The following is a 13943-nucleotide window of genomic DNA, read 5'->3' as shown; positions in this document are numbered from 1 at the left end:
GTAAACGTAAGCGTAAGCGTACGGGCCAACCAAACGACCCAAGAAGAGTTTGGGACAAGAGGAGAGAAAGAGCGAGGATCAATATCGGTGTTGCATTTTCTAGATGGAGAGAGCTTCGCGACAAACTTCACCTAGAAAGAGATGCCGATCTCGCTTGTGTTTTACTCGACAGGTGAGTTGTTTTGATTCGTATCTTTACAGAAAACGTATGCCATTATAACGATCAACACGATTAGTATTATGGGGCATACACGCCAAACGCGGGGCATCGCGTCTGATCCATAGTCTGATCGCGTCTTTGCATTGACTTTGTATGTAATCTACTCGCGCAAATCGTTGAACTCGCGTTTGCTATGTATGCCCAATTATTGTGTTTGAATGTACGAGTGTATATATTTGTTGAACAAGTGGTAATCGTTTTCATATCATCTGACTAAACAGTAATCAATTAATTTGATAATTTACTGTCAAACTATATTTGCTGTATTGTATTGCAATATAGCATGACGCTATATGTAATGGTGGCATGTGAAAATTGTCTTTTTCAGACACTTACGAAATCCAGTATTGGATAGATTTTGTTAGTTACTGTAGCAGCTACAGTGTAGTTATCATAATTTTACATCATAACCTCACAATAAAAATTGTGCTGTCAATACATATGATACATATGGTAAAGCGGAAGCAGCGCCGGCGATTGTGGCATAATAAAAGTCCCGCTGCTCGTGAGGTGTGTGTTGCGCAATCGCTCCAGCGGCCTCGTTCAGCTCCCACAACACTCGGTCCTGCTCTGCTTCATACTACAGTAACGTTAATAATCGCATCCATTAACATGTTTTCTTTCCAAGTCCTATTGCACTGTCTGTTGAGGTGGAGACCACATGTCCCAAGATTCCACACTCAAACTTGCCATCATCAAGCTACGCCTTTGTTTTGAATAGGCCTCTAGCGACCTCTAGCGGACAAAATTATTACATACTGCACCTTTAATCAAATGAATTCCTTAAAAGTCAACCATTTGAAATGTGAAATTAGCAAACACCATTAAAAAACATGTCGGGTGATTTTGAGTTTTTCGTCCTACTGCGGTACTTTCACCTACGTTATGCGTAACCTTTCCAACGTGATTACGTAATGCGTGGCGCAACACAGAGCAGTGCAAGTTGAACATTTGTGGTTAAAAAGTATATACATTTTTCTTTTTTTTTAGAAAAAATAATGGTGCAGCGCATTTGCATTGCAAATGCAAATTGTAACTTAGTGCACATTTAAGTCTAAACTAAGCTAAGTTGTAGCTTAAGGACAGCTATTGCAACAGACTGGACTTTTTCAGTAAAAAAAAACAAAAAAACATGAGGTATGTTTGTCAGTGCAAAAAGCTGTTGGTTTCCAGGGTGTTGCTAAGGTGTTCTGATTGGCTTTTTGGCCATTGCTATGTAGTTGCTAGACTATTCTGGGTCTTTGCCAGGGCATTGGTTTTCCAAGTGGATTTTAATGCATTGCTCTGTGGTTACTTGGGTGGTTGCCAGGGCATTGCTAAGATGTTTTTAGTGTGTTTTAGCACATTACTAAGTGTTTTAGCACATTTCTTGGGTGTTTTGGTGGAAATAAATGAGGGAATATGCCACTACAAGTTTGAATTTTTCCCGCAGTGCTCCAATGCAGCCCATATAAATATGAAAAATAGGTCTGTCACTATTGTGAGTTACAGAGGGCATCAAATAAGGTCTAATTTGCTATTGTCTCTGAACCATGCTACTGCAGAGGGTTAAAAGAGGACAGTGCTTTACACTGCGTTCTCTGGAAAGGTCACGACTAAAGAGGTTATCGCCACACTGCAGGTATAGAGGCGCTTAATGCCTCCTCCTTCCCACCCTGGAGACAGGCTGTCGTGGATGCAGAGTGATTTGGGTGCACATAATATATGGCTGTGGCTATGTTCTCCAGCCCACTGTTTGTGAACGAGGAGACAGTTATTTCTCTCAAGGTCAGATGGCAAAGCAGCTAAAGAGGTTTGAGGATCCAGAAAAGATGCCCTGTTTGCTCAGATGACTTTGGGCTGTAATTCAGGTATTGTAGAGCTTCAAGAGTGACATTAATATAAAAATATGGCTAAGAATCTGTGACAACAGTGAATGTGGTCACAGCTCTGTTCTGATAGTGTCAGCTTTTTCTCACCCCCGACTTTCTGCTAAACTTTCAAGTTGCATTATATATATATGTTAAAAAAAATCACACAAAGGGGAGTGTATTTTTTCTTTTTATTTATAGAATAAGTCTACATAAATCATCATAGGATACATAGTTAGTTACAGCTGTTTTTAGTTTATAGATGGATCAGTAAACGGAACACAGGTGGATTAACGATGAGTTACAAATAGAGGAACCGTGAGATTTTTTTCACACCTCGTTCCTTCATCATTCTAACGAGGGTTCGGACAAGATGACAGAAATACTCAAGAGAAATCGTAAAGTCAGCACTTCAGCTAGGACTTCTCAGATGGAAAATACATTACTGTGAATGCCAGAGGGTGTCACAAAGTTATTATTTTCAAACCGTACACAGCTCAATGGCAATGAAAACACAAAATATCTGCACTCATCACACATAAATATTCAGACATTTGAACTTGACGTTGTCTGACTGCTGTTCTCGCATTAGTCCAGATGAAATAGACCACATATATAAACAGATGTGTAGCTTAAACGTCTCCCACAGTTGAATATTGCAATGGATTTTGCCCGCACGCAATTCACAGGAAGAGAAATATATTAGGTTGAAAGATGAGTACTACAATGATAGTGACACACACAGATATTGCTAATGTGTAATATGAGTTTCTTTTAACATGGTTTTATGAATCGCTAAGCCTTGTTTCCTGTATATACTGCCTACGTGACATCAATACCAAAGGCGTCAATGAACAAGCTGTTGAGCAAAGCGTCCATTTAAAAAGACGTGAAAAACGATGAAAACTTGTTGACGTGGATTTGAGGCCACTGCAATACAGCCTCCCTGTAATATATTTCTCTTCCGCCAATATCTACTAGTGTTGTGATGAGTTACTGGAAACACAGAGTCCAATCACATACATGATTAGGATTCTATCTGCTCTCCCTGCATTCCAGATCCCTGTCCGGTCTTTCCACTGGAGCCCAGGCACCATGACAATAAGATAGCGCCGTCAGCTCAGACATCTGCTTTTCGAGTGCACGTCCACTACCTGGAGGGCCAGGATGTTTGAGAGATGAAAAGATGGTCAAAACAATACATGGTGAGCCAATTGTTTGGACTAGAATCCTGTTGCCTGCAGACTTTAATATAGCTGAGGTTGGCTTTTAAAACAAGGTTGGAAATGTCAGTTCCTGCTGTGGCTTTTCCGGCTTCGATTGGATTTAGCACTGTTAGAGTAGGGGGACAACATTTCCTTTGCTTCTGTATTATATCCATTCCAGACCCACCCAATCATTTTTCCCTGATTCACAAACAATAAAGCTAAATGGCCATATAGAACAGAATTTAAGCATGTGCATATACTTCTAACATGATTCCTAACATACATACTTCCTCATATGGCTTTAAACACCAAATAGACTATCTATCTATGGCTTTCATTACAAGATTTACATTATTTAGCAAAAAGAATGTTCAATCTCAATGGTTTTTAAAAGAAAATTCTTGAAAAGACCCTGATTTAGAAAAAGAAAGAATCGTATTAATCTTAATTGTCATTCTTTAATCACAAGTCTGTCTGAGACACAGATTTGAAGACTACAATTTATTTATTTTTTATTTTTTGCCAAAAGTTCAAATGCTGTCTTATCTCCAATGACTTATGCTTATATGAATGATGCAATATTAGTATGCCTTACATCAAAGATGAAACTGCTGTATCATTATCTCTCCATATTGTGATGGATTCTAAAAAGTTTTTGTAAAAGAGCAGAAATGATTAATAATTTAAGATTTTAGATAACCTTGCCAGACCTTGTCTTTTCAATAGGAAGATAGAAAGAAAACTTTACAGCTTTCGCATTCCACCAAAAGCTACTTAGGTTTAACCCATCAAAAACATCTTAAACTAATATAGTATGTCTGATCAAAGAGTGAAACTTAATGCTAACATCTTAGCTTAGCTAGCAACAGTCCGAAAAGTCATCGCTCAGTGAGGCTCAAGCTAAAATTGTTTGGGTCCTAAGCAGCAACTATTATCGGATATATATCAGAAATACGTACTCCAATGTTTGCTTACTATTTAACGTATATACTAGCCCACTTTTATAAACAGAGCTATCCTCATACCAACTCTTCAACATACTGTACAAAAAAGCTTGACTGATCTCTAAAAACATCCCTGTGTTGAATAGCATGATAGATGATTGTTACGCCGCTGCAAATAATAAAGCATGTGTGTCCTTCATTGCTTCTACCAAATAATCATTTCTGACCTTCTTTTGCTGTCGTTCAGCCATCAAACACTCTCTGAAAGCAATGGCCTAAAATGTTAGTCTCTTGGGTCTGCATGTAGAAATAAATAACTGTTTGCATAATTAGCATTATGTGCATCAATAAAAGAATACAAGGAGACTCTGAAATTCCTGTTTAGGTTGGGTCCTGACCTTACGAAATACTTTAACAGGCAATATACTAAATGTGTCATGTCAGCTCTATCATGATAGGTTTCACTGAAACTCATAGGCCAGGTGTCACACTATAACTCAAACATGTTCTTGTTACGCTGCAGTCAGAGGCTAGTTTGCAGTATTCTGATTTAAACGTATGATGTTGTGGGTGGCAGGCAGCGCTAGTGCAGACGAGCTGTGATCTGAAATGTCACACAAGTTCTCAGGCAAACGTAGGCAGAATGGAGTGAGTCACAAACTCGCCGCCCCACTTCTGCTCTATGCATCCTTCTCGCAACACTATTTTTAGTCAGGTTATTGTATGGGTAGGTCCTTGCTAGCACCCACTTAACACTGCAGGGGTGTTCTACTGTTAGCCAAGCCATTAAGGAAGACATTTAGAGCGGTTTCTAGCAGTTGCTCCTCGAGTCAGAGAGCCCTGGTTTGCCTCTGATGCTTCAGAACATTGGTGGTGGCTGAAAGGCAGTGTTTTGAATTGTGCTTTCACAATTACAGCTATGCAGTAAAAAATAGCTTGCAACAACCTAAAGTTGGTTTGATGGTCTTAGTTGGTCTCCTAGTTCAAGTGCACCAGCTGATCGGATACCAGTCTGGTTTAAGGTGTTGTTTTTAGCAGGACAATCAGCTAAGCAAGGCTAGGACAAGTAAAGACCTTTTTTTTCAGCACCAAAACCCTTATATACAAGCATACTGCATTAAAGACATTTGGAAAGACTGCAGCTAGAAAGAAAAAGTGACTTATTGGCTCCTTATTGAGTTGACAACTGGCAGTTTATTTTGCAAACTTGGCCAACAAAAGGGTAATGACTAATCGTCATGCTGTTTAGATATTGAGCTTTGACCAACAAGGTTACAGTCATTATCTGGCATGTGAAAAGAAACAATTACAAGAGAAGTAACTTTTCACTCAGAGTCAGAACTGCCTTGTAGTAATCACCTCAGTAAAACAACTTTCTCCCGCAGTTTGACCAGAGAGTGGAACGAGGTTGAATTATACATTTAAGAGACTGAGCAAAAGAGCTCAAAGGAGCTCAGTCCCTTTTTGTTCTGATTGACAAGTATTCTTCTGTGGAACAAAGGGCTGTAGTCTCTATTAGGAAATAAAACAGTTCTGTACAAAAAGACTTGAGAGAGAGAGACTTCCACCTAGACCCTTTGGCATATCTTTCGCTTGCTAGTGGACTGGTAAACTCTGGGAAGGGTGGCATGGCTGGGACAGATCGCCATTTGTTCAAAATTTCCGTTCCAAAAAAGATAACATCCCCTCCCACACGGACACACATAAGGACCTCCCTTGGATCAATGTGTATGTGCTGGCTCATGCTTCCCAGTTTCCTTTTCACACAGGGAAAGAGGGGGCCGAGGTACCTTTGGAATAGAAGATCCAAGATGCTTCTTGCATCCTAATGAGAGCCGTCAGCACGCTCACAGCAGCAAGGTTAATCTAGATGTCAAAGTCTGCTGACAGTGCAGGAGATTGCTCTGGGGTGACATCCCCATCTGAAGTCTTAATGCCGCAGTCAATTTGAACCTCCCTTTTAAAGAAAACCGGAGTTGCATTTGGCCAGGCTTTCCGAGTTAAATGCACAACTGTCCTTGAAAGCGGGTTCAGCTTTTCCCACAGCTCAGGAGATCTGCCGGCCTAAACTATAGATCACTTTAGGTTCTAAGTAACAAGATTCACATGCTTGTCCATGGGCCAAAGAGAGTACAGCAGCTGCAGCGTGAGCAAACTCGCGCTCTCAAAATGCAGCTGACCCTTTCTCAGGGATATCGCTACTTCAGATGTATAAAAACGCTGCCATTGTTATTCGTATCATCAGCAGAGCGTGCCATGAATTGAGCACAAGTTTGGAACCTCTTCTTTCCACAGTACATTAAGAGTACTTAAGCGGCAATGCACTGGAGGTAGATAAGGACTTGTTCTGGTAGTCTCATTTGTAATTTAGGAGTGGAGTTTCAAATCAGATAAGGATCTTTAATTAAATGTTTTGAAGGCAATGAAAATGAGTTTTATCCTGCAGGCAAAAAACGGATAGCATGTTTTATGTGAGCCACAGTGACAGCTGAAGATCTGCAGTGACAACAATTTGGGATAACAGATTCAATCAGTAAGATATTCAGCGTGACTGCATCTCTTGAAGATTAATGCTCCAGGTGGCCACATCAAGTGTCGGGGTGCTAAATGAGTTCTAAAAGCTGGGCGGCTAATTTGATGGGGTTGTTACTGGTTTTGAAAGAAGCTACACCCGGATTAGTATTGCCTCCAAGTGCTCAAAACAGAATATATCAAAGGCAGTAATTTGGGTAAAAAAGTTAACGCATGACATCTTGAAACGATTTGCCGGCAAATCTAGACATTTGATTTTTAGCAACATTGCCTGTGATTGGCCAATTACAGTTTTTCTACCTCACTTTGTCCCAGTAAAGCAGTCTTGCATGCGCTAAATGCTTTGGTAAATCAGGCCCACAGAAGGTAGGATAAATGGATGAGGAGAGAGCTGATCTGAGATCAGCAGCGAAGCGTGACAGTGCCAAGGTTTCTGCAGCCCTTCTGCAGGGTTATGAAGTGCTGAAAGAGAGCTCATTCCAGACGTAATGTTCCAGCTTCCTGCCTCGCTTCTTCTCCTCATGATTAAGGTCTTAAACCTCTCATCAATCGCCCTGCGCCTGCCCGCTGCCATGGCGGCGGTAAGCGAGAGAGGGAGATTCTGCTTGCCTCACAGCTCTGAATGCTTAACTCAACTCTGTTAGCCTGCCAACAGACAGCGCTGTGGCACTTCTATCCACTCTGTTAGTGTGTGACCTTCACTGATTCATCTCTCCTACCCCTCGCTTTCTCACACACAGATACAACCACACACACCTCTCTTCTCTGCCTCAGGGGGATTACCGAAAGACTGGCCATCATATTTAAGGGATATCTAAAAGCCCGGGCCAAAAACTCATTTCATTGGTAATTTCCACCCATTTCTGCAAGGTGAAGTCATTAGAGTCACGGCAACCCCTGGAGCTGCCATACCGTCACCCTGCTGTCACACTCTCTCTCTACTGATCCCCCTCTCCAAACCAGCTGTGGCTTACACGCTTGCGTCCTTTCATTTACAGAAACTACTAATTCAGTTTGCGCCAGTTCTCCGACGGCTTCAGGTGATAAAGATACAGTCTCCCCACTCTCCGCAGCTAACGCCGCCCGACCCCCTTCTCGCCGCCTTTGTATAATCCACCTTTCACAGGTCGTTGAGCAACGATCGGTCTCACCAAGTAAATCGCAGAGAAATGTTTGACTCTTTCAACCCTGTTAGTCACAGTAATGTACCCAATGACTCAAATAATCTTCAGTAACCACCGCCTCAACAGTGAGCCACAACCTTTAGTCCTTTTCAGGAAACAGGTAGAAACTAAGTGCAGTTTCATATTTTCATTTGTTACAGATATAAACAACATTAGCCCCTTTCACACATACAGTCTGGTAAATTACCTGTAAGATATCATGTGTGAACAGGACCTTTTCAAAAATACCGGTAAATTGGTTCTGGCGATTTAGCAGTAAAGGTAGTTGTAACATTAACAGTAAATTACCGGTATAATACGCTGTCTGAACGCAGAATGAAGATTATCGGTATGAGCATATACGAAATCAGAAAGCGCTGACAATCTCTTTGGGACAATTATAAAGTACTTATGGAGATGACGTGATTACTCCGTGCTGTTTACAGTAAGCTTTTTAATAGTTTTTAATGCGATATTTGATCATCTTTGAGCGTTGCACCATGTCTCGCAGCTTTTTCAATGTGATGCGCTCAAGACCCTGCCTTCTTTTGCATTCATCAGCGCTGCGGCTCTGCAGTTGGATACTATTATGCATGTCTTGTGTTTTTAAAAGAATAAAATGTCAAAAAATGTTGTCAAATTGAACAGATAGTGAAACTAAAGCGCTTCTCCTCATGCAGGCGGATGAAGACAATGGCACAGCATTTAAAGATCATTTCCGATGACTGACATTACAGAATATACCGGTAATTTGCTGCTGATGTATGAATGGTCTCTTACTGGTAAAAAGCCAGGATGCCATTGCTTGTGTGAACAGCATACTTGTGTATTTACCAGTAAAGTCATTCTAGTAATTTTACGGTAATTTTCCAGGATTGCTATGCAAAAGGGGCTATTCACGTGTTAAGAAGAGATACATGAGGGTGTAAAGCATATGTTTTGCAAAATTTGGTTTTAGACGAGGAAAATGCTGGCCAGTCACAAAAAAAATGCCCAGACAAAGTTCTAAGGCATCATTATTAAATGATTAATTTAATATTGGTTGTTAGCATTTAGTAATATTGTTAAAAACTGCAATGCTAGTGCTGATAACATTTCCTTTTTTTAATAAACCAGCATTTTATTAAAGATAAATGTGAGGTGGGCAGCAGTGTTTTTGTTTGTTTTTTTTCCAAGAAAATTCCCCAAACTGAAAAGGGGTTGACCAAGGAAGAAATAATAGCCTGTTCATGTTAACATATAATTTTCATATTTTGAAAAATCAGTCCCACATGCATTCACAAAGTCTCATCTCTCTACAGGAAAGCTGGGAATCGCTGTCATTGCCAAAAGTGACATTTTGTCTGTTTCCTTCCAATTAGAACCTAATTCAGCATGAAAGCTCACTGTGTACTACAATTGACATGTCAAATCTGGTATGCCACATCAATGAGAGATTTGCAGAAATTACAATCAGTAAAGAGGACTGTGTTTAAAATGCAGTCCCAAACTGGGGGCTCGTCCGGGATGCAGATGCCTGTTTACTTAAACCAAGTCTTTTCGAGCAAGCATTTGGGTACCCATACCAGGGTAAATCTCCACTGTTACTTTTCTGCACGAAAGCTTGGTGTGCAAAACTGTAAAGTCAGTGGATATCTGCAGTAGGGCCCCATAGCTGACAAGAATATCAAAATAAGGAGCATCTTATCACATATAAGCACATCGCTGGCGGTGTTATTGAAAGACTTTTGCAATTTCCCCCTTGTCATAGATGTGGAGAGAATTATCTGGCCACTGTGGGAAGCAGAAAGAAACAACACAACAAGATCAACAAATGTTCAAGTCACTTTCTCTGCGGCAGGAACTTTTCTTGATGCGAAGGGTGAGATTATGGTTAAGCGCGAATGTGTTCTGTCGAACTGAGATGGACAGGCTGCCTCGAACAGCAATTTAAGGAAAAGCAGGAAAGTTTTTCACTTTTTTTTTGCTTTTGGTAATGGTTTAGTTAAGATAAAGTTGCGAGAATCAAAGTGAGCTCTCACACATAAAAAACACCTAAAATTTTCCACTGTTGGTATATTTGTAAGGGTTAAGCTAAATTCAGGATGAAGTTCTAAAATGTCACTTAATGTGTGCTCAAGAATCATTTGCACTGATAGGCACACAGCTAAAGCTTACTTGGCTGATTTACTCCATGTGTAATGATTACAGATTTATCATTAGACAAATACTGAGCCACAGATCACCTTGAATGAAAAGCATGAGCCAGCAAATCTGAGAGAACACATTACAATGAAATGTCACTTCAGAATAAATGAAGAATGTTTCAAAGAAGCCCTTTAGTATTAGGAAAGCTCCATCTCGAATATACAGTTATCACATTATTGTGTTTACAGTCTTCTATTGTTAAACACTGGGGAGAAGAATATTGACAGAATCTACAATGTTGTTATGGACTCTCTTCAGTTATAGTTTGGTGACTTTATTAGAGGCTACAATATTTACTAGAGGAAAGTGGTTGCAGAACTAGGAATGGACAGTGTTTCTTACTAAACTTTAGCACATAAATAATAATAAAGTTTGCTCATGCTAGTTATTCCAGTTAGCTTAACCATCTCTCTTTTATTACTCAAACTATGGGAAAGGACGGTATAATATGTTTGCAAAGAAGCATAAGCACAATTCATAAAAGCGATGAGGGCTAATGAAGTATGAGGGCTAATGAGTATTTTCTGGGCATAATCTCACTTGAATCTCTAACTGTTCCTGTTACATTCATTTCAGAAGCAAATGGTCTCTGGAATACAAGGAGTGAGGCAACGTCTTGTGATTTTCCTTTTGTGGTGTGTTCCACCTTGAAAACCCTAACCATTTTTGAGCTCTTGGCCGCATTCAAAACAAAAGGGGGAAAATGAAAAAAAAAAAAAGTTAATTTAGAAATATCAACATACATTCTATGGACATGTGGAAAAATAAAAAACATTAAAATATTATCAAAATATTTATAGAATTCACTCACCGTAACAGCACGCCAAAGAACTAAAATAATCTAATCAGGAAATGAAATAAGTTAACATACTGTCGCTTTTGACACAGAAATTTACATTATATACATTCTTTTTTTTTTTTTAAATAAACTCCTTTGTATTGATTGGTGGTTCCTTCAAGTTAATCCATTCACTAAAAAGCTCCTCAGAATATTTAAAAGCCCTGTTGGATACATCCTGTAGAGTCAAAGAGAAGATCCGGCCAATCAGAGCGCAGTAAGGCTTTTTTTTTTTAAAAAGTCCTTGCCAATCATCTGACATGGCAACGGTAAGCAGTCATATCCGAAAGGCGATATACCCTCAGCAAGAAACATGGCATACATCCACACTCGGAGGTGAAAGAAAAATAAATAAAAAATATATATATATTTATAAAATGAAAAACAAGTAACCACGGGGAGAATAGTCAGGCAGTGAGGAAACAAAAAAAAAAAATTTTTTTTTTTTTTTTTTTTTTTTTTACATTTTCCATATTTTAGGGGGAAATAAAAGGTTTCCATTATTCCTTTTTTAGAGTTTAAAAGTAGGCTGTTCTTACCAAACTGAAAAAAAGAGAAAGAAATAGAGAAAGGAGACTCCTCTTCTTGCAGTAGAACTGTACATCTATATATGCAGGTAAACAAAATGTAAAAGTGCTTTTGAAAGACTGTTATCCAGTGTATCGAAAGGAGTAGCAGGCACTTAAGTCCATCCCCATGTTGTAGTTGTCTGACAGTGGCGCAGTAAGGTACATGTTGTTTTGGGTAAATCCCCGGTTGTTCGTTCCTCCGTTGTATAGACGCAGACAGACATCCAAACATATTCCCAACAAACACTAGCCCAGGATATCCAGGTAGACAGGTGTGGCTTTGCCCAAGGCATAAAGAATTTTCTGGATGTCTTTGATGTTCAACCTCTGCTGCGGTTCCCTCTGCCAGCATCCCAGCATAATGTCGTACACTTCCTTGGGACAAAGCCGTGGCCTCTCCAGCACACGTCCTTGTGTGATGCATTCGATTACCTGTAAAGACATGGAGAAAGGAGAATGGAATTACTTGTTGATAAATATTCTATTGAAGGAGTCTTCAACCTTTTCCAGGCCAAGGTCTCCTGTTACATATCAAGACATGTTCCTGGATCAACATATTTTGTTGATCCTGGAACAACATTCCTGTCCAAAAATTTAGTTCTAATCCTATCCCTAACCCTACCTATAAGTTATTCCTAAATTAAGAGGGAAAGGATAGGTGAATAACACTGATGTAGAAGCACCTAACCCTGGTTGTAAGCCTAAACTTGACATAAACTGTAAACTTGTCCCTCAAATCTGATTGGTTGATTGGAATGTTGTTGCAGTTTTTTTTTTTTTTTACTGGGATCTCAAATATTAGTTTTTGTAAATCAAGTTCAGACTTAATATAAAGTCATGCGACGTGCTATCAAAATTCAGAGCTTAATTTCTAAATCATTCTATTTATACTCTATGAGTATTTTTTGAAGTATGTGAGGAAGATTTGCTCCGAATTATGCTGCGAGAGGACTTGCTGACAGTCCTGGCAACACAAGAACCGACTGATGTGTGGTTTTTGTACAACAGACATATTCTATCATTTAACAGTTCTCTGTTTCTGTAGAGAAAGCATCTATAGCCTTTGTGTTATGATACGCAAAATGGGACCATCTCATGAAACTGAAGACATTTGCCTCTGTGGATGGCTTCGTATCGACTTTTAGAAGAGACAGATGATTGTTCGCGGTCCCTTGTGTCCACCGCGCTGACTCCAGCTAGAGGATGTCTGTGTTCTATTGACTGAAAGTTTGATTTAGTTTCTTCCACCGACAGCAATGACAGCATACGTTTCTGATGCAATACAGTAGCCACCAGCCTTCTGGCAACAGAATATGGAGCAGTGCATGTGATTGGTATTCAAGCCCCTTCAGTGCATAATACAAAAACACACATCTTTCTTGCATAAATCGCACAGCACCTATAGATTATGGTTCACTGAGTTGATATTGATAATCTCAGTGTGAAGTAGTGCTCAAACCAGCTGTGAATAGAAGCTTCAAGAGAATCGCTGTCGCTTTTTCACTTTTCACAGCTTGGGGATCTGAAGTGGGGAATGAAGTATTTTCAGCACATCCAGCTGTGTTTGGTCAGCAGAGAAAAACATTAACACACTCTCACACAGACTCTCTGCATTATATTATTAGTGCTTGATTATATATGTGAACTCATGGTTATATATATATGTGTATGGGTCAATGATGTGACGGGTCTTTTTTTTTTTTGTCCAAAGGCCTTAATAATAATAAAAAACAAAGATATGACATCCAAAGTATGTAAGGTAGTACAACTAGATCCAAAAGGTTTTAATTATATTTTGCTACATATAAAGGTATTTTAAAGATTCTGAAGTGTCAAAAGTTCAGTTGGTTTAACCGTCCAAAGGCCAATACAGCCATTTCATTTTCTGATTAAAATATCTTAAAATGTAATAAATGTATATATTTTTTATATCATCATATATCAACAGTGCAAAATGGTATTAAAATTATGTGTAGAAGTCGTTGCTTTGTTATGAGAAAGAATGTCCAGAAAAATGAATTTTATTGATGTCATTCGGAGTAACCAATATCACACCCTAACCCTATCATGTGACAGGATGTGACATCATTCAGACACCTGCAAAGGACCACATGGTCCTGAAGCAAAGTAATTAACTGTTTCTTAACTTAACTATTTAAAAAATTCATGTTTTCACTTGCTCATACACATGTCCCGAAACATCAGGTACAACCGCTATAAAACATGGAAAATATTGTAATATTTCAAAAACTTAAATATAAATATACTAAATATAAAATGTTTGATTGTCATTTTGCTAGCTAGCTAGCTAGCTAGATATCAACCTGTTAGCATTGTATGAAAATATCGTCATTCGGTATAACCAAAAGTGTCATTCGGTAAAACCTTTTAAAATTTTTGTTAAACTGAATGACTTGTTTGGTGACAAATTT

At 39.1% G+C, this 13943-nt stretch overlaps 1 protein-coding gene across 5 annotated transcripts in view; it reads right to left on the bottom strand.

Moving 5' to 3' along the window:
- Positions 1-2247: 2247 nt before the first annotated feature.
- Positions 2248-13943, bottom strand: part of ntrk3a (neurotrophic tyrosine kinase, receptor, type 3a) — a 264992-nt gene continuing 253296 nt past the window's right edge. For all 5 annotated transcript variants that reach the window (XM_048157755.1, XM_048157757.1, XM_048157760.1 and 2 more), the window contains one exon: positions 2248-11943. In XM_048157755.1, coding sequence (XP_048013712.1) covers positions 11758-11943 — 186 coding nt within the window. In that variant the 3' untranslated portion in view covers positions 2248-11757. The remainder of the gene's footprint in view (positions 11944-13943) is intronic.

The sequence above is a fragment of the Megalobrama amblycephala genome, linkage group LG15 (assembly GCF_018812025.1).
Source record: "Megalobrama amblycephala isolate DHTTF-2021 linkage group LG15, ASM1881202v1, whole genome shotgun sequence".
Classification (NCBI taxonomy): domain Eukaryota; kingdom Metazoa; phylum Chordata; class Actinopteri; order Cypriniformes; family Xenocyprididae; genus Megalobrama; species Megalobrama amblycephala.
Note: the sequence above shows the minus strand (reverse complement) of the source record. Positions and strands in the feature narration are given on the sequence as shown.